The 27,557-nt window shown below is 35.1% G+C and overlaps 1 protein-coding gene across 1 annotated transcript; it reads left to right on the top strand.

The window, feature by feature from the left end:
- The first annotated feature begins 21,424 nt into the window (after nucleotides 1-21,424).
- LOC122052485 (sphingosine kinase 2-like) lies at nucleotides 21,425-27,027 on the top strand. Its single transcript, XM_042614019.1, has 10 exons — nucleotides 21,425-21,800; nucleotides 22,524-22,646; nucleotides 22,768-22,868; nucleotides 23,585-23,657; nucleotides 24,335-24,421; nucleotides 24,546-24,623; nucleotides 24,767-24,837; nucleotides 25,582-25,875; nucleotides 26,210-26,332; nucleotides 26,499-27,027. Exons 1-10 carry the CDS (start codon nucleotides 21,461-21,463, stop codon nucleotides 26,697-26,699), a joined length of 1,491 nt encoding a protein of 496 aa, XP_042469953.1. The 5' UTR covers nucleotides 21,425-21,460; the 3' UTR covers nucleotides 26,700-27,027.
- The last annotated feature ends 530 nt before the right edge of the window (nucleotides 27,028-27,557 follow it).

The raw sequence follows: 27,557 nt of genomic DNA, 5'->3' as shown, positions 1-27,557 counted from the left end.
GAAACACAATCATTGCTATTTGTTAAAAACATTACTATGCATATCAAATGACATAAAGTCAAAGTACCCACCTCCAATCGAAAAGATCAATCCGGTCCAACTCGGATGTCGAGATGCTCGTCTCGCGTCAAAACCTTGAGTCACCAATATATATACATTTTATTTAGCTAAAATTCAAAGAAATGGCTAAATAAAACCCTTAAGGCTAAATTAGGGTAAAACCCTAATCAACCTAACCATCGAGGATAATTCACCTACAACAAAAATGATCATACCTAACGAATATCAAGTTCGAAACATGAACTATAATTTACCATGTATCAAGAGCGTGCCAACTCAATCCACACACCAAACCCTTACCTTACGGCTGCTGGAGCAAGATTCTGCTGGAGAACTTCTTTGCTGGAAACAGAGGTTGTTGTTGGAACACTTCTCTGCTGGAAACAACAGTTGCTGCTTGAGTAGGAATCCACAGACTGGTCCAAGCAAGATCAAGAACTAAGATCAATAACAGAGATCAAACCACAACCCTAATTCCACACCACACATCTTACCTCCAAAACCAACTAAGGCTCGGCTGAACCTGGTGGCCAGCGACAGTGAGGTACAGAGGTGCGGCGGCGGCTGTGAACCCAAAACTAGGGCACAAAAGGGGGCAGATCAGGAGAGACCAGTGAGGGGTGCTCTGCCGGGATGCGTCCGTGCGGAGGTGGCTGAGGAGGAGAGGGGAAACGGGCGGCGCCATCGAGTGGAGGACGAAGGGATCCGAAGAAGGGCTCGACCGGTGGTGGATCAAGCGCTGCAGAGGGCAGAGGGAAGGTGGAACCCGGCGACAAGGTGGCGATCGGCGCTGGGGTTCTTGTGGTCGGTGATCTGTGTTGACGCGCAGTTCCGAAGAGGGGAAGGGGAAGCAAGAGCTTGGCCGGCGTCGTGAGAGAGTGAGGGAGGAAGGATCGGGAGTGCGAAGAAGAGAAGGAAGGGGATCGACAAACCCTTGGCCGTGGCTTTAATCGCGAGGAAACCGTCGCGTGCGGCGGTTAGGGCAAATCTGCATCGGGGACGGCTAAGCGCGAGGAGGCGTCGAGTGAGGGGCTCGGGCACGTGGGGGCACGCGGGGAGGAAAGGAAACGGAGGAAAGAAATAAAAAGAAAAGAAAAAGAAAATAGGGAAAGAAAAATGAAACTTTTCCTCGTTCAGTGGGGTAGCCTAAACAGGCTTTTTCGGACCCCGTTTTTATCCCCGTAAACTCGTCCATACGGTTTCCGAAAAATTCCAGAAAAATTTCTAAAAATTTCAAAAAAATCCCCTTATCATTATTCGCCATTTTTTCAGTATTTTACACCCTCCAAGCCCTTTATAAGGTAGTCTCGAGTAGGCACTTCATTATCAAGTACATACGAGCTACTACACGTGCATTGAAACTTTCGATTGCTTCCAGTTCCTACTGCGACTCTACTGTGAAGCTGCTAAGCCCGACGACTGCTAAGCCCGACGACTATGAAAATTATATATCATTTTCGTTTAAAAATTATTCTTACGCCTTTCGTTTTTTTCCGTCCAATTTTTTTTAAAAAAATTTACTTCAATTCTTTCATTGTAATTGACAAAATAATCATTCTGGTAAATCTTGTCATAATACTTTTTATTATTATTTTATTATTTTTTTAAAAAAAATGGTGAAATACCTTTTCTTTATCTCCCACACTACTTACCCCAAGACAAAGTCTTGGAAATCACTTCGTGTCTATAATTTTTGCAAGTGTATCAATGTCTCATCAAGAAAGATGGAGCATCTACGAACTGCCACCATATGAGATATATGAGAGGCATGGATTCAATTTGTCGAGGATGCATATGGAAAGATTAACCCAGAATGACTTTGATGGCGGCATTTCACTAAGACGATCAACCCAAAACTCGGAAGCAAACTAAAAGGTAATAAAGTTAATTTTAGATCTATTACCTAATAAAGTTACATGCAGGATAGGAAAGGTCAAGGATGTCTGCGAGTTTTGGACCTGTCTGACCAAGTTTCATGAGGAACCGTTGGACTTAGAGAATCAAGTCAAAATCGAATCCAGACTTGAGTCAGATCCAACGGAGAAGCCTACTGAATTAGGGTATGCACTTAAGGTCAATATAATTTACCAGTAGTTTAAATTATTTGCATGATAATCTAGATAATTATGAAATTATCCTTAGTATGCTGTATGACAATCTAGATTTTGATCAAGTCAATCAAGACTTTGATCAAATTGGTATCAACTGTGACTTGGTCAAATAGAACATTGACTAAATCAATCAACCACATTAATTAATTTAGAAAACTTAAAATTAAATAAAAATTTAGAAACAATTAATTCAAACTTACAATAAATTTGAATTTAAAAAATAATAAAATAGATTTAGATAAAATAAATAAATATCTTAATAAAGTATTTAATAATCTAGACAGTATTAATATAGAAAATTCTATCTAAAACCAAGATAATTTAATTAATAAAAAATTAAATTTTAAAGATAGGACTAGTCTAATAAATTTAACTAATAATATAAACTTAAAAGATAAAGAAAATATAAGGATAAATTCAAATATTTTAATAAAATCAAAACTTAAATTAAAAAATTCAAAATTAAATATTAAAGATAACATCTTAAACAAAGATAATCCAGAAAATTCAAAATCAACAATTAATACAAAGTTAAAAGATAAACCTTTAAAGAAATATAATTCAAACAATTAGAATTTAGAAACTAATAAAAACTTAAACACTAAAAATAATCTTAACTTAATAAAATTAAGACTGAAAGAAAATTTAAATATTAAATACACTCCTTTAAAGAAAGACAATTTGTCCAATTTAATTCATTCAAAATTAAAAACTTAAATTTAAATTACAAATTAAACAGTAAATCTCAAATAAAAATAACTTTAATTATACAAAAATCTTAAAAGGAAAATCAATAATTTATGGGGAGACTCCAAATTAGTTGGCACCTCCAAAATAACAACTTACTTGGCAGGGTAATTAGGATTAGATTAAAAATGGATGAAAATTTAACTTGACCTATAATACTGGTGAAGTTTTAGATGGTAGTAGGTTAGGAAAACTCTGTTTATACATGTCTAGGATGATATAACTTCGACCTGGTGCATTTGGCTTAGTGGAACTAACTGAAGCTACCTCTTACGAATCCTAACTAGTTAGACCAAGGTTTTGTACTAAGTTCAGTGGATGAGACTATTTAGAAAACCTTGAAAGTATGGTTACTCTAATGATGTCCAAGTGACTTACCATAGTTCAGAAGTTTATCTAAAGAATGTCTGTTTGTTGAGTCCAAGTCTAAACATGAATCTAACACAAAGTTAAATCAAATTCTGAAATTAAACTTAACTTATCTCACAAAATTATAGGATTTCCTGATTGAAAACGTAGATGACTAAAGACTTAAATAAAACAAAATAAATAAACTTAAATTAAATAAAATTAAACTAAATAGTATTAAATAAAATAAATAAATTTAAATTAAATAAAATTAAACTAAATAGTATTAAATAAAATAAATAAATTTAAATTAAATAAAATTAAACTAAATAATATAAAATAAAATAAAATAAAACCAAATAATATTAAATTAAATTAAATTAAACAAAATTAAACAAAATTAAATAAAATTAAATAAAATTAAATAAAATTAAATAAAATAAAATTAACTTAAATAAAACAAAATTAAATATATTTAAATTAAATAAAATTAAACTAAATTAAATTCAACTCAAATTAAATTAAAATTAATTAAACTCAAATTAAATTAAATTCAACTTAAACTAAATTAAAGTTAACTCAAATTAAATTAAAAATTAACTCAACTAAAAATTAACTTACATTAAATTAAAAATTAACTTAGCTAAAAATTAACTTACATTAAATTAACCTAACTTAAAATTAAGATCAAACTTAAAATTTAAACTTTAAATTAAACTTAAACTTAAACTTAAAATTAAACTTAAACTTAAAATTAAAGTTAAACTTAAAGTTTAAATCAAACTTAAAATTAAAATTACACATAAAATTAAAATTAAAATTAATTTTTCTAAAAAAATCTTTTAAAAGAAAATCTTTTAAAAATCTCTTAAAACCCCTTTTTAAAAAATTCCTTTTAAAAATCATTTTAAAATCCTTTTAAAATCATTTTTAAAATCCTTTTGAAAATCATTTTTAAAATCCTTTTGAAAATCATTTTTAAAATCCTTTTAAAAGTCATTTTTAAAATCCTTTTAAAAGTCATTCTAAATCCTTTTAAAAAATCATTTAAAAAAAATTTTAAAAAATCATTTTAAAAAATTATTTTAATCATTTAAAACTTAGACACTTAAATTATAAACTTAAATCTTATTTATAATTAATAAAAATTCAATTAACTTAAACTTTAAACTTAATTAAATAATTAATAAGTAAATAACTAAAACTTAATTGTTCATGTCTAGCCTTATTTGAGAACTTAGATTGACTTTATTAGTACCTTGATTTAACCTAATTAAAGCATTAACTTTACTCTAAATCATCTAAATCAAACTTAACTTTACATTAAAACATTAATTAAAATTTTAACTACTTTAATTAATTCATCTTAATTAAAGATTGACTTAAATTGATCCTTAAAATTACTTAACCTGATTTAGTAACTTTAATAAATTTAAACCCTGGATTAATACTAACCTTAAACTTTGTTAATTAATCTTACTTAAGTTAAATATAATAAAAAGAATAAATTAAAAATTATATTATAACTAAGACTTTCATTAAATTAATTAACTCAATCAATTAATACAAAATTTAAGTTATGTTAATCAAATAACTATTAAATTGAGTTACTTATTATTGAGTTAGTAACAAATCAATTCTTAACTAAATCCTAGAATAATTGATTATTGACTAATTTAAATAATCTTATTAAACTTAAATAAATAATTATACTAAGTATATAGAAATACTTATATAAATAATATACCTGATGAATATAAGTATTACTAACACTAAATCCCCTAAAAACTTAGATAGAAAAATTTACTAAGGTTTTGAAATTTAATATATCCAAACCTCAGTGTTAATTTAAGGGAGAGTGTTAGCTTAAATTCAATTAAAATTAAAATTAAAACTCAATTAAATTAAATTAAATAAAATTAAAATTTAAACTTCAATTAAACTTAATTTTAAATTAAAATTAAAACTTAAACTTATATTAAAAATTCAACTCAAACCTTAATTATTTAATCCTAATTTAATAATTCACTTAATACTAATTTAATCATTTTAATCAATTAATCAATCTAATACTAATCATCAACTAAAATTGAGTACTTTCAATAATTAATTGGATATTTACTATTAATTCAAAAATAATTGTAACTTAATTGTTAATTCAAATTAAGATTAAATGAAATTATGATTAATCCTAGTTAATAAGTTAATCAGAAATTCAACTTTTAACTCAATCTTAACTTAATTAACAGATGATTGATTCATTTACTCTAAAATTAATTTAACTAAATCACTTAATATAAAAAGAAAACATATCAAGATTAATCTAAAAGTCTATTAAGAATAAATAAGTAATCCATGATTAATTAATAATTCAAGATTTAATTAATTAAACTAAACTCGGGATTATCTAAGTTAGAAGTTTTTTTAAAAACTAAACATCAAATTATGTCTACCTTAGATAATGCATGTTAAGCATTTCTCCAAACACATAAGGTTATCATATTTGAAAATCTAGAATTGTTGAGATGCTAGGAACGAAAATTAAATCATGACTATAATTACTTATATAGGTTTCAAAAGTATACATCTTTTTTGTTGACCAACACTTAGTGTCTCAATCTTTTAAAGTCAACCATAAACTTGTAGACTCAGACACATAGGTGGTTAATTGGGATTTTCTAAGATAGTATTAAGTTAAGGGGAAGTGTCAACTTGAAGGGGAGTAAGGACCTTAAAAATGTGTTGCACATTTTAACATACTCAAATCCTAGTGTAAATTCAAGGGGAGTAATAAATTCAGGGGGAGTATCAAATTCAAGGGGAGTATCAAATTCGAGGGAGTATCAAATTCAGGGGGGGCATTAATATTTTATATTTTGCAAACTGCTTGCATATTTTGCAAAATTATTTTTGAAGTCTGCTTCAAATTTTTAAAGGATTTACTGCTATCTTTAAACTTTTCGTTTACTTTCTTAGCCTTAAAAGTTTTAAAGATAGGTTTTAAAAAAATTAGTTTGACAAATATCTAAAATTTTGAAACGTCTTACATAGTCTTCAAAAGGTTTTCTTACTTAAAATTTTATCATCTTATTTTTGAAAACCTTAAATTTTTTAAAAGACATGTTTTAAAAAGTTATCTTAAAGCCTCAGCTATTTTCAAAATATTCCTTAGTTTTATTTTGAAAAATATTTTTTAATTCTCTAACCTTCCAGTTATTTTTACAAAAAATTCTAGGATCTTCGAATTTTTTATCCTTTGAAAACCTTAAGCAAATTATAAGTTTTCAAACATTTGTTTTTGAATATTATAAAAAGTTAATAGACTTTGAACTTTATTTTTTGGAAATCCTGATATAAAATTTTCAAACATTTATCTTTGAAGATTTTTTGAACTTTATTATAAAAAAAAATTTTTTTGTCAAAATTGTCTTTCCTTAGCCAAATTCTCCCTAACTTATCTATGCTTATTTTTGATACATGTTAAATGGGGAGAGTTAGGTGGTTTAAGTTAGCAACAAAATACCAAGCATAAACACCAAAATAAGACTAACTTAAAAACCATGTCATTGCTTATTTTTGCTTATTTTTCACTAACTTAACCCAGGTTATCATTGCGTAAAAAAGGGGAAGATTGTTGGTACGGTTAGCATTAACGGTCTAACTCATATTTTAATGAATGACAAAGTAAGTTAAGTTAGATTTATTGTGATCTAACAATCTAATTGAATACAACAACAACAACAACATCCAAGCCTTTTCCCACTAGGTGGGGTCGGCTGTATGAATCCTTTTACGCCATTGGGCTCTATCTCCTATTATATCATCATCTATATTTAAATAAATTTTATCTTGTTTTATTGTTGCTAACCAAGTCTTTTTTGGTCTTCCTCTTCCTCGTTTGATATGCATATTTATCATAGTTTCACATCGCCTAACTGGAGCATTTATTGGTCGTCTAAGTACATGTCCGTACCATCTTAAACGTGTCTCTCGGAGTTTTCCCTCAATAGATGCAACTCCGACTTTCTCTCTAATGCTCTCATTTCTTATTTTGTCCATCTTCGTATGTCCACACATCCACCTTAACATCCTCATCTCTGCAACTCTCATCTTCTGCTCGTGTGCTCGAGTCATAGCCCAACATTCAGCTCCATATAACATAGCAGGTCTAACTGCGGTTTTATAGAACTTACCTTTAAGTTTAAGAGGTACTTTACGGTCACATAAAACACTCGACACTCCCCTCCATTTTACCCATCCTGCTTGTATTCTATGTAAGACATCTCTCTCAATCCCTCCATCATTTTGTAAAAATGATCCTAAATATTTAAATCACTCGGTTCCAGGCAACTCGTCCTCTCCTATCTTAACAATTGTTTCATTACTTCTAATATTGCTAAACTTAAATTCCATATATTCTGTCTTTAATCTACTAAGCTTAAAACCTTTCCCTTCTAGTGTTTTCCTCCAAGATTCTAGCTTAGCATTTACTCCTTCACGTGTCTCATCTACCAAAATATGCAGGAGAAATCCAGCTAGGTCAACAGGCCGACCGGATTGCTGGTACGAAGTCTAGCTAGGTCGACGGGTCGATCGGATAATTGACACGAAGTCTAGCAGGTCGACCGAATAACTAGCACGAAGTCCAGCTAGGTCAACAGGCTGACCGGATAGCTGCCATTAAGATCAGACTGGTCGACGGGTTGACCGAATGTCTGGCAAAAGGTAAGTAAAGGTAAGTCACTGGAGGAGAGTGACTCTGTGAGGGTGCACCCTAGTTGAGAGATAGTAGGCGTCGATCCAGTTTAGGTCAATTTGGGATCCCTAAACTGAAACCTTGACTAGTTCTTGGTCTTGGGAGGACAGAAACTAATTACTACTATTCATATTTGTGCTAACACTTGTCTTGCAGGTTATTTTGACTAACACATGTTTGCAGGGCAAGAAAGCAACATTGCCTTCGGGTGAACAGTACCTGAAGGCGTCTTCCATGGCTATGGAAGGTGCCTCAGTACTTACTGTTCATAGAAGGCGTCTTCTATGACTATGGAAGGTGCCCTCAGCAGGATAATTTTTAGAATCAGTCGCAGATAAGTGCCGGTTTGCTCGGGATAGAGTTTGCCTTATTGAAGGAGCCTTCCATGCTTGAAACTTTTGATTGCTTCTAGTTCCTGTTGTGACTCTACTGTGAAGCTGCTAAGCCGGACGACTGCTCTAAGGAGTTCCGATCGTGCCCGATAGACAGACATCAACACAAAGTACCTCATTCCAATTCCTAAAAAGTGTTGGTAATATCTGTGTTTATACTTAATTACTATAAAAGGACAAGTGCAGTGTGTTGCACTTGACCTAACTTCTCTTGTAGTCGATTCTCTTTTCCGAGATTACCGAAAGAGGTTTTTTAGTGGATTGTCCATCGATAGGTCTGCGGGACCTGGCCCTTGGAGTAGGAGTCGCCGAAGACTCTGAACCAAGTAAAAACCGCTTGTATTCTTCTCATGTTTCTTCTCTTTTATTTCTTACTTTTCACTGTGTACTCGTGTTTTCAAAAATCGAAAAGAAGTATTTTTGAAAATCACGTGATTTACACCCTCCTCTCACGTACATCACAATCTAATAGTATCTTTGAGTGAGAAGAGTAGACCCTTGGATTAGTCACCTCAAGGAGGTGGATACCAAGTAAAATGAATGTATTAAAGTTTGCATCAAGTTTCCACTACAACAAATCATCAACGAAGCGATTGGAGCTAATCACCCTCCCTTTCTAGCTCTCTACATGTCCTAACAAAATGGAGTGTAACCTTAATTGGAAGAAGGGTAGAACTCAACTTAGGTGGACTCGGTCTTAATAGAAGTTAAAGTTCCAGTCGACCGATATAGGGGTTTCAGACGACTAAAACTATGATTAATGGAAAATAGATTTAAGCGATTTGCGCACTAGATACTATCTTCTCTTTGATGAATAAATGTTGGAGATGACTAATATGGGAGCTATGGGAGACTAAAATTGGGGTTGATCAATTGGAATATATGTGAAGAGTGATCTAGCTCAGATCTAGATGAGGCAATCAGCGATCCACTTTAACTGGGGTTGTGGGCAACTAAAAGGGAATCTAGTCGATTGAAAGGTTGTCGCATCAACATTATCAAATTGACATGACTTATTTATGGACGAAACTGTTGGTGTAGTTGGCACTGATGGTGAAACTCAGGTTTTGATGAATGACAAATAGATTTAAATTAGATGTTATATTTGTCTAATCTCTTTACCGAGTGTGCAGAAATTGATGGATCTAGAGGACCTGACATCAAACTGAAGCCCAGTTAGGTCTGAGAACCTAATAACTGACATAAAGTCTAGACAGGTCAAAGAGTGACCATCGATCTGGTAGGAAGGAGTGACCCAATATCTAGTAGGAAGAAGTGACCCGATATCTGGTAGGAAATCTAGCTGGATCTATGGAACTTGACGCTTAAGTCCAGTTGGATCAGTGGACCTAATAATTGAAGACCTGGTGGGTCAAGAGACAAGTCAAATGATTACAACCAGTAAGTGAGGTAAGTTACTGGAGGAGAGTGATCCAGTGAGGGCGAGTCCCATTGGGACTTAAGCATTGATCCAACCCAACTCCAACCTAGGAGTCTAAGGTTGAGATCTAACTAGACCTAGACTACGTCTAAGTCATACTACATTCATGCTTTTATAATGTTTTTCTAACTCTGTGTTCCAGGAAGACTAACAATTTGCAGGTTGAAAAATTGATTTGATCGGTTGATCGAACGTCAAAGATTAGTTGACGGAACCCCAAAAGATCAAATTAGAATTTAGCCTAGGATTGGATTTCGTCTGAAGGGATTGGTCGACCTAACGGTGAGGTTCGGTTGACCGAACAATGGATAACTAGCGAGCAGTTCAGACCAGATAAGCCAAGGGTGGATCGAAGGTTCAATCAGAACGGCGAGGATTGATCGACCAATAAAAGTCAAGGCTTAAAAAATGATCCCGAGATCAGCGAATTGGATCATGTTCAAATTGGCTTTAAAAGGGGGTGCTCGAAGCTCAAAAAACAGAACTTCCAGATAATTAATTTCTATTATTTTGCCGCTGTGTTCTCCATCTGCTACGACTCTACTATGCTCGATCGCTATCGGCAGACGACTCCAACACACGAGCTCAGCCAAAGTCAATTCTTCTAAGTGTCGCTAACAATTTCATTTATTGTGTATTTTCGTTTACATACTTGTAAAAGAAAAGTGTAGAATTGTTAATAGATTATTGATGGATAGATATCTGATCTTAAAATAGGAGTTACCAAATATTTTAAATGAAATAAAACTGTTTTCGTGTTTTTATTTTATTTTATTTTTAATTATCGTTCCACTAGGTACTCTGATCGTAAAACCGAAAAAGATAATTTTCGTGTGTCAGTCCTATAGAAACCAACAGAATGAGTGAACATCATCTAGGCAATTGAAAGAGTTTCCAATTGATTGGATGGTTGACATATCAGCAGACTCAACAACATTTCGAGTTGGAGGCTATAAAAGGACCAACATAGGTGGCTGAGGCACAAAATGATCAACACAGAATAGTTGAATCACATCCTCTTTGTTTGAGCTTTCATTGTTTTGTATCTTATATTGTGCCATTTGTTGTGCTAAGAGGTTTCTCTTAGTGTGTGTACTTATGTGCCAAGACACTTCTTATGTATTTTGTGGATAATTATTTAATAAAGGCAAGAATTTATTATTAATTATTTACTTTTCTGTGCGTATATGATTAATGATAAAGTCCTACAGATTAATAGGTATATTAATTTGAAAATAGTCCTTGATCTGATAGATATCTAGAGGGGACATGCATATCTAGATCAACGCTGAGTATGACTAGGTCGAGATAGACCGGAGGGATGGATATCCAAGTTGTACTTGGGGGTGCCTTGAGTTTAGAGGTACACTGGACACGATCCGCTCAAGAGGAGACCACATATTAAGCATCATTGGTTATTCCTCTTATGAACGAGTGTAACTGATCTTTTGACTTGAGACCTTCATTTATTCTATGCGTGGAGTTATGTTCTTTGATGCCATTAAAAGCAGTCTTTAATCGGATTGTGATTAATACGATAGTTGGGTGTATGACAAAGCGTAGAGAGAATAGTGTTGAGTCAATAGAGGATTTATCGCTCTCTTGGATTAGGAGTTAACATCCTGGCCGCTTGATAGAGATATTAGTGACTCAAAATCCATGGCCATGGGAGGAATGATTTATCATTCAAGAGGAGTCTATTATATCTTGGAAATCAAGTAAAACAATTAATTTGGTAATGATGCATAATGTATCAAATTAATTGGGATATAGGTTTAGATGAAGAGATTGAATTACACAGTAATCGGTTCATAGTGGTTTACAGTTTATGACTGATATTAATTTTATCGCGTTGGGTGGCTAAAAACTGTTGCTAGACGGTTACCTTAGTCTGTGTATGGATTTACACTGCCTTCATGTATAAAACCTAGAGGCTCGCACGCATAGTACGTAGACATGAACAAGAGTATCGGAAGCTAGTCGAGATCAAGATCTAATATGGATTTATTTGATACAAAGAAGAGAGAATTTGAATAGTCATAATCATGATGATTAATGGAGAATTCGAATAGTCATCATAATGATAATTAATGGAGAATTTGAAGAGTCATCATAATGAAGGTCATAAATGAAGAATTTATGGAGCCTATAACTCTTCATCTTCCTTATTAATGAAGATCATAAATGATGAACTAATTGAAGGCTTAACTCTTCGTATTCCTTGGAAGTTATAAATAGTCATCCTCGGAAAGATTCAAAAAAAAGGATTTCATTCTCTCTATTTCTCCTTCGTCAACTTCGTCTTCCACCGGAAGAGATCGGTAGTGCTTCCAAGACTTTGTCGATCCAAGTGGCTAGCACCTAACGGATCGTATCAAGTTCGTGATCTAGTGCGCGTGGATACCGCTAGAGGAGTCACACGTGGGGGCTCTTATCTGTCTATCTGTCTGTGATATCATTCACACCTATCGAGGACTCGAGGTATGTTTTATATTATTTTTATATAAAACTATATGTATCACGAAATATCCATGATTCAATATATATCTTCCGCTGCACTCCGAATCCAACAATTTCTCCATCTTCGATATTTTACAAAAGAGGTGAAAGTTAGGAGACTCTGTGTGTAGGCTAGCTATGGATTAGCAACACTCTAGTAGGTTTGAGCCATATAAATCATCGTGTCTCTTGGTACGTGTGTGTATTTTTATTTATTTATGTTAACTAATATGTATTTATTTTTTCAAAAATATAGCAAAGAAAAAAAATATTTTATAAGTGTGCTAGTCACTTCCTTCCTTTTAGCTTCGTTAATTAATCGTGTGGCTTGAGAATTATATTATAACTTTCCTTTTTATCAAAATCAGTATAATAATCCGGTTTGGCAAAAGGGAAATAATCTCGCATCTAATGGAGCATGGCTTGATAGGCAAATCAAGACAGTGAAATCAACTTGTGGCCACTATGATCCAATTCTTATCATACTGCAATCCGTTCTGATCACCAATATCCCTAACACATAACTAAAGCACAATGTTGTAAAACTGGACATTCAAAACACATATCGAACATACTCACAGAACAAGTAAAACATCTAATGTGCCAATACGTTTAGACAATTACAATATAACAAGAGTAAAATAGATAGTGGTGTTGGAAATGAGGATAGTGGGGAACGTGGCTCATGTTCCCCACTACTCATAATGGAAAAGGACCATTATACCCCTAGTGGATTTCCCTATATAAAGGGGGTACGTCCAAGGCTCAGGGTGTGGAAATCGCAAGCGTGCGACGAGAGTCAAAGGAAAACATCCAAGGCGGCGGGATTTGGTTTGTGGAATTGCGGAGGGCTTTCCGATCCTGTGATCGCTCTTCCGATAGCGAGCTTCGTCATTGCCGATTGGGGATCTGCGGGAGATCGCTGTAAGTTTTTATCGCATTTAATTAATTCGTCTATATGCATTTAGAACATATTTTCTACAGTGGTATCAGAGCGCGTAGTTTGTTCTAAATGTATGTGCGATCTCCTGTTTAAAATTGCTGCCGTGAACGGAGTCCGTCTCCGTCTAATTTTGCCGTAGCCAAGCATATTGCGTTCATGTTGCAATCTGCTACAGTCGTCGGCATCAAAAGCAGCCGTAATCAACGTCTGTTGAAAGGTCTTGAATGAACAATCATGGAGTTTGTCTCTGTGTGTTGGCCAACGGCGTACTCGAGGCTGCCTTTGAATTTTCTGTACAGTGTTCGTCGTTGTGAGGCTGGCTGCAGAGGGGAGGTGATGTGCCGTGACCAGCGTTCGTCGCTGTGAGCGGCGTGCGTGGCTTGAGCGGCCTGTGCAACGTGGGCAGTTGCGGAAAATTCGGCAGAATAACGAAGCACAGTGCTTCGTGTGAGATAAAGTTTGATTTTGATAAATCAAATAATAAAAAAAAACCGTGAACGAAAATACAGCATGCATATGAAATTAAGAAACATAATATGCTTATGTTTTTTAATTAAAGTTTAATTTTTTGTTTGCCAAATGATGTATCGTTGAAATATGCTAATGCATGCTTATTGTTTCATGCTAATGTATGCCTACTGTAGCATTTTTTGGATGCATGCCTACCGTAGCATTAATTTCAATTTGGGTGCATACAGTAATTAATTGAAAATAAGTTCAATTAATTTCATCATTAATGATAAATGATCAAAATAAATTTTGGTCCATTTAGATCCGGTTCAGGTTTAAATCATTAGTTGGTTTAATCGAATCAATTTGATCCAAACCCAAAATCAATTTGGGTTAATTAATTGGACTTAGACCAAATATGATCAAAATTCAGATTTGATCAAAACAATTAGATTTGTTCTAATTGGTCGGACTTAAACCATTGGGCATTGGTTTGATCAAATGGATCTGAGTTTGATCAATAAGTCTGAAATTGGTTGAAATGGACTTAGAGGAAAATTAACAGAACATAGGTACAAAAATCCCTGTCCAATTAGATTAGTTCTAATTAAGGACAATGGACCAAGCTTAGGATCTGGATCCCTAATCAACCGATCCAATGGGTTTGACCAATTAGATTAGTTCTAATTGTCGATTTAACTCCTGAAAATCGAGAAGATTTGTTTTTCTTGATTGATTATGTTGTTGGTACTATGCCTGTATAAATTGAAATAAGCCGGTTTTGTACTGACTTATTTATTTTCAATTTTTCAGATGACACGGACGATTACCACATTGACTCGTCGCGAAGTGCGACGAAATCAGCTCAGGGAGGATATTCAGGAGATAGAGTATAACTCTGCTTATGGAGTCGACGGATACATTGGACGGCTTGATGATCTGTTTTGGAAACTTGAGCAAGAAGAGTTTCCAGTCCTGGACAGTTATAGGATTTGGGCTTTGATGCAATCATTGCCAGAAAATCCTAGGATGATAGCAGATTATATTTGGGGGCGTCATCAAGGACGCGTCACATATTCTGTATTATGTGAGGAGCTGCTTCATCATATGACTGAAGAGGATCCGGAAGAGTTCGAAGAGGACCCGGAAATGATCGAGGAGGAACCAGAAGAGGATCCAATTCTGGATCCAAAAGAAAATCTTGAAGCTGTCATGCCTGGGATTACCCCAAATGAGTCCAGGCTGAGAGGGATTATATTAGCCACTGCACTAGTGTCTGTCCTAGTGGGAGTGGTAGTTGCCTATCTAGTTTATTAGAGTTCTGTTATTTTTATTGTCGTTTTGTATGAACAATAGTTAGTCCATTTCATTCATGTCAGTTGGTTATATGTTAACAATTTGCAGCATAATTTTATATTAATGATATGTTCATTTATTTATGTTGTTTGCTTGACATGATGCATGATTAGTTCATGATGTATTAAATGATTAGTTCATTTAATTAAAAAAAACATGATATATTAAATGATTAGTTCATTTAATTAATGAATTCATGATATTATAAATGATTAGTTCATTTGTTGGGATGTATGTAATAGAATTGATTAATATTAATTTGATTGGTCATACGGATGATGAGTGAAAACATAGTTGTCACTTGATTTTGTAAACCAACTCAAAGTAATATTAAGTCAATCATAAATTGCATACATATGATACACTGAATACTAAATAATTTGTTTATTTATGATAAATTATGGCAACCAAAAACATAATAGCTGAACTTAACAAAGGTGAAAAACTTAATGGGGATAACTATAAGATCTGACACCTCAGGATACAATATGTACTTGAGGAACAAGAAGTTCTAGAGGCTGTAAATCAGGTAATGGAAGAACTTGTAGATGGTCCCACTGCACAACACAGACGAGATCTTGATGCCTATAAAGCATGGAAGAAAAAGGACTCCACTACAAAGGCCATATTGATTAGTTCAATGGTAGACGACCTAGCTTTTGAGTATGAGTCATATCTTACGGCTCATGTAGTCTGGGTAGCCCTTAAAGAAAACTACAGTGGAGTAAGTCTAAGCAAGTTTTGACAGCTACAAAAAGCGTCCGAATATGCCAATGGTTCAACACCTAAGGGAGATGTCGAACATGATTCGGGAGCTTAAAAATGCTGGTCATGAGTTGACTGATGAACAACAAGTTCAAGCAGTTATTCGTTCACTTCCAGATTCTTGGGAGACCATGAAGCAGACCCTAACTCATAGTGAAAGTATTAAGACTTTCACTAACATCTCACGCCATGTAGAATTGGAGGCGGAGAGAGTTGAATCCGCAAGGATTTCTGGACAAGCCTATGTGGTTGTAGGTTCTGGTGGATCATATGGATCCAAGAAAAAGAAATGGTTCAAGAAAGGGAAGGGAAAGCTGCTGTGCAAGGCCCAATCAAGAAGATAGTCAAGAAGATGGAAAGAAACCTAAAAGCAAGTTGACTTGTTTTAACTGTCACAAGAAAGACCACTTTGCTGGGAGTGTATTGAGCCAAAAAAGGTAAATCCATGTGTCTTCTTTTCAAGAGCATTTTGTTGCTAGTTCGGTGTTGTTAGCTGATTCTTATCCTTTGTGGATTATAGATTCGGGAGCAACCAACCATGTAGCTCGGGAACGAGTTACATTTGTTGAGTACCGTCGGGTACCAGCTGGCAACAAGTGGATCTATGTGGGAAATAATGCAAGAGTTGAAGTCAAAGGAGTCGGCACTTGCAAACTCAACCTACGTGGTGGTAGAGTTTTATTTCTACATGATGTCCTGTATGCTCCTGAAATTCGACGGAATCTTGTTTCCGTTACGTGCCTTCTTGATTTAGGGTATTGTATTAATTTATCAGTCGGTCTGTTGAACTTAAGATTGACTCAGTGTCAATCGGATATGGTTATTTAACAAATGGTTTTATGGTTCTTGATGTAGAACCAGATGTCAATTATGCTATTGATGGTTGTTTTTCAAATATTGCTTTAACTAGTGATGCAGATATAACTGATGAGGTTTGGCATGCTAGATTAGGACACATAGGACAAGAACGTATGAATCGATTAGCTAAAGAGGGTTTATTGGGCACTCGAGCTAAGATTCAATTGTCTATATGTGAGCATTATCTTGCTGGAAAAGCAACTAGGAAACCATTTGGTAAGGCTATTAGATCTGAATCAACATTGCAGTTAATTCATTCGGATATTTGTGGTCCAATGAATGTGAAGGCTAGACATGGAGCTTCCTATTTCATTACATTTATTGATGATTTCTCTAGGTTCGGTCATGTGTATTTGATTTCTCACAAATCCGAAGCATTAGATTGCTTCATTCGTTATATGAACGAAGTTGAAAATCAAACGGAATGTAAAGTTAAGACTTTACGCACTGACCGTGGTGGGGAGTATTTGTCTGATATGTTCAAGACAATATGTAATGATAGAGGGATTATTAGACAGCTGACAATCCCTGGAACTCCACAGCAAAATGGGGTAGCTGAAAGAAGAAATAGGACTCTTCTTGAAATGGTTAGGTCTATGATGGCGCAAGCTAATTTGCCAATCTCCTATTGGGGAGATGCATTATTAACTGTAGCCTATATACTTAACAAAGTGCCTTCAAAGTCAGTTCCATCTACCCCATATGAACGTTGGACAGGCAGAAAACCAGATTTGAGTAATCTGAGGCCCTGGGGGTCAGCTGCTTATGTTCATGATAGTTCTCACAAGTATGGAAAACTGGGGCCTAGAGGTAAGAAATGTATCTTTATAAGATATCATGAGACCTTCAAAGGTTATGTTTTCATAGGTGAGCAACTAGATGGAACCATCTCCGAAATAGACTCGAGAGATGCGACTTTTCTCGAAACAGAGTTCCCAATCAGAGGTGATGTTGATAAAAATGTTCCTCTATTTGAGGAGGATGAGATATTATCAACAAGAGAGGTGTCAAAAGGGATACCTGAGTCTAGTCAACTGAGTGGGAGTGATATGCCGAGTCATGAGTTGACTTCTCAACAGCCCAACTTACGGAGAAGTGTTCGTAAGATCAAACCTAAGAAGAGGTTTGATATTGAGAATGAGGCATTGGTTACACTTCCAATTGATGACGATGAGCCTCAATCCATTGAGGATGCATTGGGATGTAGAGTTGGAGAAAAATGGAAAGCTGCAATGGTTGAAGAGATGGAGTCCATGATTCAAAATCATGTTTGGGACTTAGTCGATCTTCCTCCGGGCCGAAGGGCTATTGGGAATAAATGGATTCTCAAAATAAAGAGAAAAGCAGATGGATCGATCAACAGATACAAAGCTCGTTTAGTTGCAAAAGGATATACCCAAATGGAGGGTATTGACTTTGAAGAGACATTTTCTCCCGTAGTGAAATTTGTATCAATAAGAGTTATTTTGGCCTTTGTGGCACATTATGACTTAGAATTACATCAAATGGATGTAAAAACCGCTTTCCTTAACGGTGATCTTGACGAAGAAATCTATATGGTTCAACCAGAAGGTTTCATTGCTGAAGGCCAAGAGCAAAAAGTATGTAGACTTAGAAAGTCTATATATGGGCTAAAGCAAGCGTCAAGACAATGGAACATAAGATTTAACGAAGTCGTTTTATCTTATGGTTTCGAGATGATCAATGAGGATCATTGTGTTTTCCTGAAAAGGGAAAAAGGAAAATATGTCATTTTATCATTATATGTTGATGATATGCTGATAGCTGGAAATGACATAGGATATGTGAATGAAGTCAAGAAGTGGCTGTCATCACAATTTGATACAACAGATATGGGAGAAGCTGAATACATCTTAGGGGTAAAGATCATAAGAGATCGTCCTAAAAGACTTTTGGGTCTGTCACAAGAGTCTTATATAAATAAGATGTTACATCATTTCAGCATGTCTAATTGCAACATAGAACATACACCTATTGTGAAAGGTACTGTGTTGAGCAAGAGTATGTGTCCTAAAACTCCAGAGGAAATAGCTGAGATGAATAAAAATCCATATGCCGTTATTGGTAGTTTAATGTACACTATGTTGTGTACACGTCCGATATCGGCTATGTTGTGGGCTTGGTCAATCGCTTCCAGTCAAACCCAGGACCGAGACACTGGAAGGCGATAAAATGGATATTCAGATATCTGAAGGCGACAACAGATTATTGTCTCTGTTTCAGGATCAGATATGAGTGAAAGGTTATTCGGATGCAGATTGGGTGGAGACTGGATGATAGAAAATCCACATCGGGCTATGCATTCTTGCCGAATGGTGGCGCCATCTCCGAACAACAAGAAACAAGCTTGTGTAGCTTTGTCGACTATGGAAGCGAATATGTGGCATGTTCAACTGCAAGAAGCGATGCGGTTGAGAAGGTTTCAAGCATCGAAAATTCGAGGATAGTGGGAGTCCAAGAATCGCTCATCGTGATCAAGTGCAATAGCTTTTCCAAGGATCCCAAATATCACAGCAAAGGCAAGCATATAGAAATTAAATATAATTTTGTAAGGGATATTGTGGCTAAAAGAAAAGTCATTCTTGAGTATGTCCCTACACGTGTTATGCTTGCAGATCCTTTTACTAAGCCAATGACTAAAGAGTCATTTAAAGAACATGTAAAGTCTATGGGACTTCGTAGAATGTAACAATATTGAAATAACAATCAGACTTTGTGTTATGATTATGTTATTTGCCATAATTTATTCAGTGTATATGTTGTATTTGTTACATTCATGTAAGATCTCGGTGAGCATGTTGGCAGGTGAAGATTGGTCCACTCACATGGACGATCATCTCTGTTTGTTAAATACAAATAGGGGTAAGACCGTTACTTATGAAACAGCTTACGTAGCTGGAATTATGAAATTAGAGACAGATTCATAAGTTGAGGTCGCCTTGATAATTGTGTCAAGATGAGATCATTTATGTGTAAATAATGATCGAAGTAAATGAACCCACTATTTACTGAACCTGTTGAAAGCCAGATTAGAATTCATATGTTGAATTCAGGATTAGACGTTAGGTATGTCTAGATCGAAATCTGTACGATGTTAAATTTGAAGACAACATGCACTCTTTTTAGTAAAGAGAATAACATCGTAGCATGTGATTCATACCACATGTGCTATTGCGACAATAAAGGTAGTAGGAGAATGAATCTCTATTTCTCTACTATGTGAGACCTTTGAGATTATATGTTAATCTCAATTTTTGCCTTAGTGACTATTTAGCTGTCTACTTGAAGTTTTGATCAGTGTCTGCTACTTTAGCGTGTATCCTATGGCTATGGATGATTCGGTCTATGGAGCATAACTAGGAAAGCGACAGATTAAAATGAATTGATTCTAGCTAAAAAGGAAGATTAAATATATTTACATCTTTTGTTGGTATTCACTGGTCGACCCATTTCTGTTATGTACGGAAATGAATGTGAATATTGGATATGGAACATGCTCATGACATAGTGGTCATTATAAGGGATTAGAGATATTCATATCGATGTAAATGAAAATTATTTAATCTGGGTAAATAGCAAGACATGGATATCTTCAAGATAATGGCTATGTGTCATTTGAAGATTGGATGAATCCTGGATGAAGGCTATGTGCCACCAGGAAAGAGGCTATGTGCCATGAAGAGTGTGTCTCTAATTTATTTGAGCAGCTAAGCAAAGTGTAACAACTTTATTAGCATTGATTGCTCAACGAGCGGCTAAGTCAAGGTGTAACAATCTTCTTAGCAACTATCGCTCAGTGTGCTTGCTGTCGCACGAACCATTTTCTCTAAGTATGGATTGGATGTTCTCATATGGTCTATGTGACCAAACTCTCTAATAGTCTATGTGACTTATTAAGTCTTTGTGACTTACCTGAATGAACTAGTCTTAGTGACTTGCCTTGGACGAGTGGGAGATGTTGGAAATGAGGATAGTGGGGAACGTGGCCCATGTTCCCCACTACTCATAATGGAAAAGGACCATTATACCCCTAGTGGATTTCCCTATATAAAGGGGGTACGTCCAAGGCTCAGGGTGCGGAAATCGCAAGCGTGCGACGAGAGTCAAAGGAAAACATCCAAGGCGGCGGGATTTGGTTTGTGGAATTGCGGAGGGCTTTCCGATCCTGTGATCGCTCTTCCGATAGCGAGCTTCGTCATTGCCGATTGGGGATTTGCGGGAGATCGCTGTAAATTTTTATCGCATTTAATTAATTCGTCTATATGTATTTAGAACATATTTTCTACAAGTGGTCCTCGTCCAAATGTGCTTTCACTTGCGTCGGATTACTGCAAATAAAAGATGAGGTATTTTATTATGTTTTACGTCTCTTTCTTCTTGATTTTTAGTTCTTATCGTATTTATACGTATATTTTATTAATAGGCCATTCGTCTGCCCACTGCTGCACCCCCGAGTGCCGTGCACGTGATATCCAGTCTTGGTTCCCACTTGTCCGGACGCCTCCGATTCATCATCCACCGTTCGTGCCCACACTACGACGGCCAAGATACGCCCCGCATGAAATTTATATGCCGAATTATTCCCGGGGCCCGCCTCTTGTCTGCTACGTCGCCGTGAACATTTAATTACGGTATATGAATGTTAATATAAATAGAAGAGGGATGGTTCTTCCCTCCCTGTCTCTTTCTTTCCCTCCCAACAAAGGCACAGAAATGACGGCGACGGGCAACGCCGCTCTGACCCTGGCAGAGAAGGTGCGGATCGATGGGTCGGTGGCGGAGGCAACCCTAGCGTCCGACGGCGCGCTGCGCTGGAGCTCCGAAAACGGCGGGGAGTGCTGCCTCGTCTTCGACAACGAGGTTTTGGGGTTGGAAGCGGCGGGGGTCCGGATCACCATCAGGGCATTCGTTGAGGCGCACAAGTCGCCGGCTTTCTGTGGTGGTCAGGGCGGCCTCGGGAGGCGGGTGAGGAGGGATTATGTTCTGGAGATGCCCACCGAAGAGGCGGCTTCCATATGGATGGATAAGATAAGGGCCTATCTCGATTCCCTAGGTAAATGTGCAACTTGTGTGAAATGAATTGCCGTTTCTTCAAGGAAAGCGTTTTCCCTCCGCTCTCCGATAGTGAAGTTATTTCCTTTTTCACTAATATATATCTATATATTCGGGACAATACCTAACCTAGTCTTTTGTAAAAGATAGTTGACTTGCTTCTATTTTCCTTCTTTTTTTTTTCTTCTCTTTTTAAAAACTCGAATAGAATCAGCTCGACCGATCCTTTACTTGCTTCTTATTCGAATTTTACTGCAAGATTTGAAACCTCGTCCATCCAAATTTTGTAATTTCCAAAGTTCTTGTGGAAGCTTCCCCGGTTGTTTTAGTGTAAGCAGAAAAATATCTGAAACGGATAAGCTTGGTTTGTGACTTTTTGTTGGCCAGTCGACATTCTTATTTCCATCATTTGTTTCTCTGTTCCAATAGTAGTTGAATTCTAAAGTTGGCATGTCTTTTGTCCTAACTACAGCGAGGACCCTATGACATCGTTGACTGCAATGAACCACTGTTTCGGAAAACTGATGTTTTCCATTGGGATGTCTTGGCTCTGTCATCTCTGTACTTCTATCTAATTTGTTTTACATTAATTACAATTCCATAATTCTGATTAATTGACAATTTTCACCCTAGTCCTTTTATTGTCTATCACTAATATTTGGACTAGATACTAGTGTTACAAAACAATTATCTTTCACTGCATCTGAGTATCTCTTTGATGTAGGACGGCCAAAGAGGTTGTTTATTGTTATAAATCCATATGGAGGAAAGAAAACTGCACTCAGGATTTTTGATACAGAGATTAAGCCTCTTCTAGTGGATGCTAATATCATTTATACCATGAAAGGTTCATTTTATTGTTTTTTGTCCACAGTTCATTTCACTTTGTATTTCTCATTCATGTGGCAGACTCCAAACGTTCGTTACCTGCTTAACAAATTGAATTTTCTATTTTTATGTTTCTTCAGAAACTAAACATCAGCTCCATGCTCAACAAATTGCTAAGACCGTGGATCTACTAAAATTTGATGGAATTGTGTGTGTTAGTGGTGATGGTGTACTTGTGGAGGTTAGTGGCGTTCTTCAAATCTTAACTAAATAGGCATAGAATAAGCATGAATTTCTGTATCAATGCTTGTTTGTTGTCCACTTGGTGAAGATTTGATACACATTAATAATCCTCCCATATTATAATATTTGAATGATAAATCACTTAGAAATTCTTGTCAGATGTGCATCTCTATTTATTTTTTTACATTTCTCCATTATTTTCATAGCACTGAAAATCCTCCATCTATCTTTTAGTATAGCTGATAATTAGAAAATGCAGAAGTTTAATGCAAGTTCTCATGCATAACTAATATTCTGTCACGTCTTGACGAAAATGCTATCTTAAATCTGTTAATTATTTGTGCATAATTAATGAATTCTTGGAATATGCTTTATGTACTTGCAGTTAGAATACACGCCTTGACATTTGCTTAAGATGGGAACATTCACTTTGTGTTCACTCAACTTTCCAACTTTTCGAGATAACTAGTATCGATTGATGGTACTTATGTCATGTGTCATTGTGTGTTTTTATTGTTACATCCACTTTTGTAGTGTCCAAAAATGTTGGACAAGAAGTAACCACTGGTGAATTTTTTATTGTTTATTTCTACACTTCTGCATAGGTTGATTTGTTTCAGTATGATAAATTCTTAGATCTAAGTTTCCACTTTTTTTAATTTCTTCAGTCTAAAACAAGTTTTTTTTTTTCTTTTAATTTCTATATCTCATCAGGTAGTCAATGGTTTGCTTCAAAGAGAAGATTGGGATAGTGCTATTCAGGTTCCTCTTGGGATAATTCCGGCAGGTTGTTCCTCAAGCCTAATGCAAATGGCCCATTTGTTTCTGTTTTTTAATTTAGAAAACGAACACAAAACTGGGAGAACAATGCATTTTTTCTGGTGGTGCAAAAGGACATTTAAAACCCTGATCATACCATTCTTCGACAGAGATTCATTATGTTTTGTAATGGTCACCATATTATAGATAACATACAAAAATTTTTAAAAAAAATCTCAGATTGGATAACGTATCAGTTAATGATTTCTTGTTCCTCAAAAAAGTGATATATTGTCTTTGATGTGATTTTTGAATCTAATACAAACTACTATGACATATGTCACAGAACAATGTGACAGCTATAACACTGATCAGTAGATGTAAGTAGGCATTCTCCAAAACACCGATTCTATCCCGACATCAAATAAGCACCTGAGCCCACAATACAGATCATGGTTTGTGGAAGACAAGCATGCACCACTTAGAGGATGTGTTCACAAATTAACATAAATTTGTTCAGGGAGATATCTTTTCATCATTTACCTGCTTAAATTAACATAAACTTTATGATCTCTTGATTGTCATAAACTTTATTTGCTTGTTTATCAGGTTGTGGTATTTCCCCTTTATTTAGCTTCTTTATCAATACATTTTGTATATTTTAGTGAAATTGTAACTTAAATGCTTTCTTTTCTTTGTTTGTAGGTACAGGAAATGGTATGGCAAAATCACTTCTAGATTCTGTCGGTGACTTGTACTCTGTTTCAAATGCCACATTTGCTGTTATTAGAGGTTCTGCTTGACTTCATATGTTTTTCCTTCCACAGCACTTTGTTGTCAGTAATCTTATAACATCTTAGTTGTCAATTGTCATAGAATGCAAAATTTTTAAATGTGTCTATGTTTAGCCATGCAGGTTACAGACGTTCTCTTGATGTTGTCACTGTTGCACAAGGAAAGACTAAATTTTTCAGTGTTTTGATGCTTACCTGGGGTATGCATAAAACTTAATGCGTGAATTTGTTCTATACCACCCAATTACATATTCTTTTTATTTTAGCACTGCATGTCTTATTCTTCCTATCACATTATGTAAAGTTATATACCTCTTTCTAATTGTCATATTGGTATTTAAAGGTTTGGTAGCTGATATTGATATTGAATCCGAGAAATTCAGATGGATGGGTAGTGCTCGCTTGGACTTTTATGTATGTATAGCACAACCCTTGACTTCTTAGATGTGTTGTTTGAATCCACATTTTTTATCTCATATATTTTCCCAATATTTTTTTGAGTAAAATTCTCCTAATATTTGGCTTACCTGCTTGCTCTTTTGTAAATGAAAACACCACCTGTCTTGTTTTTTCTTCTGTGGTTTTTGTGTAGAAGTGTTATTACAGATATTTCTTAGGGTGTTTTGTATCTATGTTCTTGAAACGTAGTTGTTTCCTTTTTTTTTAGTTCTGAATTTTTTGTATTGCTTAACTTTTTTGTGTTCAGTTTCAATCTTCAGTATGTCTTGTTAAATTATTTTTCTTATGTTATTAATTGTATGCCACTATCATGGCAACCACTTCAGTATTTTTCTAGCCATTGATGATTGGGCTACGTTATGTGGCAACTAAAGCTCTTATAGAGATTTAAGTGGCCACATCACTGCAATAACTTACGCCCTCTTGTATCAATTTGCTACCATAAAATAAAATTTCTAGTATAAAAAACAGAAAGTGTGTAATCCCAAGCAATTGTTTCTTCAATGCTATCAGTTAGTATTCTGTGGATGATTCAGTGTTTAACTAGATTGACTATTCAAAGATATGGCAGTTTGTTGACACACGAAACTTAAAATTGACCATGATTAATTGTTTATTATCCTTTTGTCATGAATTTGATTGGTTGAGAAGATTCCCCTGTGAGCTCAAACGTGCTTACCATATCTCTCTTTCTTATAGTCTCTTCTACGCATATTGAAATTGAGAATGTATCAAGGGCATGTTCAATTTGTGCCAGCACCTGGGTATGAAACATATGGAGAACCAGTAAGGCAAAGTGTCTGTGATAGCAATGCTAAACTTTGCAAAGATGACCAGCGAGATACAGTAAATTTTAGCTTGTGTGGCTACCAAGGCCTTGCAGTTGGTGCTGATGGATGTGAATGGAGATCTATGGACGGCCCTTTTATCTCAGTTTGGATCAACAATGTGCCATGGGCGGGTGAAGATGTAATGCCAGCACCCAATGCAAAGGTAGTTGCTTATATGTCATTAAAAATTATAATCCATCTGTGTTGCAACCAAGAGCCACACATAAGTCACCTGCACGATACCATTTCTTTTCATTCCTTGCCCTTTTCTCCTCCTTTTTCTTATCTTTCAAGTACAATTCTGTTCAGCACTTAATACAACGAATTGACTGTTATGGTCTTGACAAACTTATTAATGGAAAATTAGCTAAAGCTTCTAGATCTTTCATTCTAATTATGAAAAAAAAAATTATATTCTCCAATGTCCAGGATGAGAGCTTTTCTCTGGCACAACAATTTTTGGCTTGTTAAATCACTTAATTTCCAATGCTGTGCAGTTCTCTGATGGCTACTTGGATGCGATCATCATTAAAGAATGTTCAAAGTCAGTCCTCTTGTCGCTGATGCTAAAGATGAGCGATGGAAGTTACTGCAAGTCACCATATGTCACCTACCTCAAGGTGCTTTACACTCTTGCTCTGTTTGAGAAATACTTCATGTTTCTTTCGATATCCACTTTACGACATCAGTAAGTCATGTCCATAAAATAGCAGACATTTCCTCCTGTATCTTTTCTCCGATTTGTTATTCGCTTAAGCAATGTTCTTCTTTTCCCTTCTTTTCCAGGTCAAGGCATTCCGGCTAGAGCCCGGAAAACGAGTAGGGCACCCCACAAAGGGTGGCATTGTTGATTCAGACGGAGAGGTTATTGCAAGGGGAGATTACTCTGATTGCGATAGTAAACAAGAGAACAATCTGATGTCTTATGGTCCTCCCATCCAAATGACAGTGGACAAGGGTTTGGCCACCATCTTCTCACCCAGATGATGAATTGATGATGATCCCTCTTGCACATCTTTTGTTCACTGAAGCGAAGTGTAAGAAAATGTACACAGGCGTTGTATGATTTCTGTGAAGGTGGAAGAAAGGTGACATAGCATGTGTTGTCGTCCGAGTAATTCTTGCATCCATGTGTATTCTATTGCTTCCTTGTCATATCTGTACCACAGTTAATTAATGAGCAAATATAAATTAGTTATTAATTGCTCAGTGTTGGGAATTGATTCGCCTTGCCAATAACTTTTAAATCGATTAGATTGTAATTAATTGCTCAGTGTTATAATTATTTTTGATCATACTAAGTTTTGCAGATCTACAGTAGATATCATTATCAAACAAGATGCTTCAACCATTTAAGTGTGTAAACGGTGTTCAATTTTTTTTACTTATGTTTAAATTTATTTATTAAAAATTGTATCGAGTCGGATTCAAAAAATATTAATAATAATAATAATTGATAATCTTAGTTAGTCTTATTGATTATCTCTAGAGATAATCAGTCCGATTCTATAAAAATTTTTCACCGGATTCAAGTTTAGAGAAAGATGATAATGTTTAATCCAGATGATTAAATATTATTAGTCCTCCAATTAGACATAGATAGAAAATCATATAGAGCTAAATATATTTATGAATTCAAGTACATTGTAGTAAAAAATAATGATTATGCCTATCTATCGTTCTTTTTTAATTATAGTGTAATTTAAATGAGTCGGAACGTTTTTTAATTTATTCTAATGACCGATAATTATTTTTTTAATTAGATTGATCTTATTTAAGATTAGCGGTTTGAAAAGTTAGATAGATACTAGATTAAATGTAAATTATAATTATCTTTTGATTTCT

The sequence above is a fragment of the Zingiber officinale genome, chromosome 3A (genome assembly GCF_018446385.1).
Source record: "Zingiber officinale cultivar Zhangliang chromosome 3A, Zo_v1.1, whole genome shotgun sequence".
Classification (NCBI taxonomy): domain Eukaryota; kingdom Viridiplantae; phylum Streptophyta; class Magnoliopsida; order Zingiberales; family Zingiberaceae; genus Zingiber; species Zingiber officinale.
Note: the sequence above shows the minus strand (reverse complement) of the source record. Positions and strands in the feature narration are given on the sequence as shown.

What these genes read in the sequence shown, in the direction of transcription:
- LOC122052485 (XM_042614019.1), top strand. Translation starts at nt 21,461, where the DNA reads ATGACGGCGACGGGCAACGCCGCTCTGACCCTGGCAGAGAAGGTGCGG. An exon ending in GGCCTATCTCGATTCCCTAG is followed by an intron (nt 21,801 to 22,523) that starts GTAAATGTGCAA and finishes TCTTTGATGTAG; the next exon opens with GACGGCCAAAGAGGTTGTTT. An exon ending in TGTTTTGATGCTTACCTGGG is followed by an intron (nt 24,624 to 24,766) that starts GTATGCATAAAA and finishes TGGTATTTAAAG; the next exon opens with GTTTGGTAGCTGATATTGAT.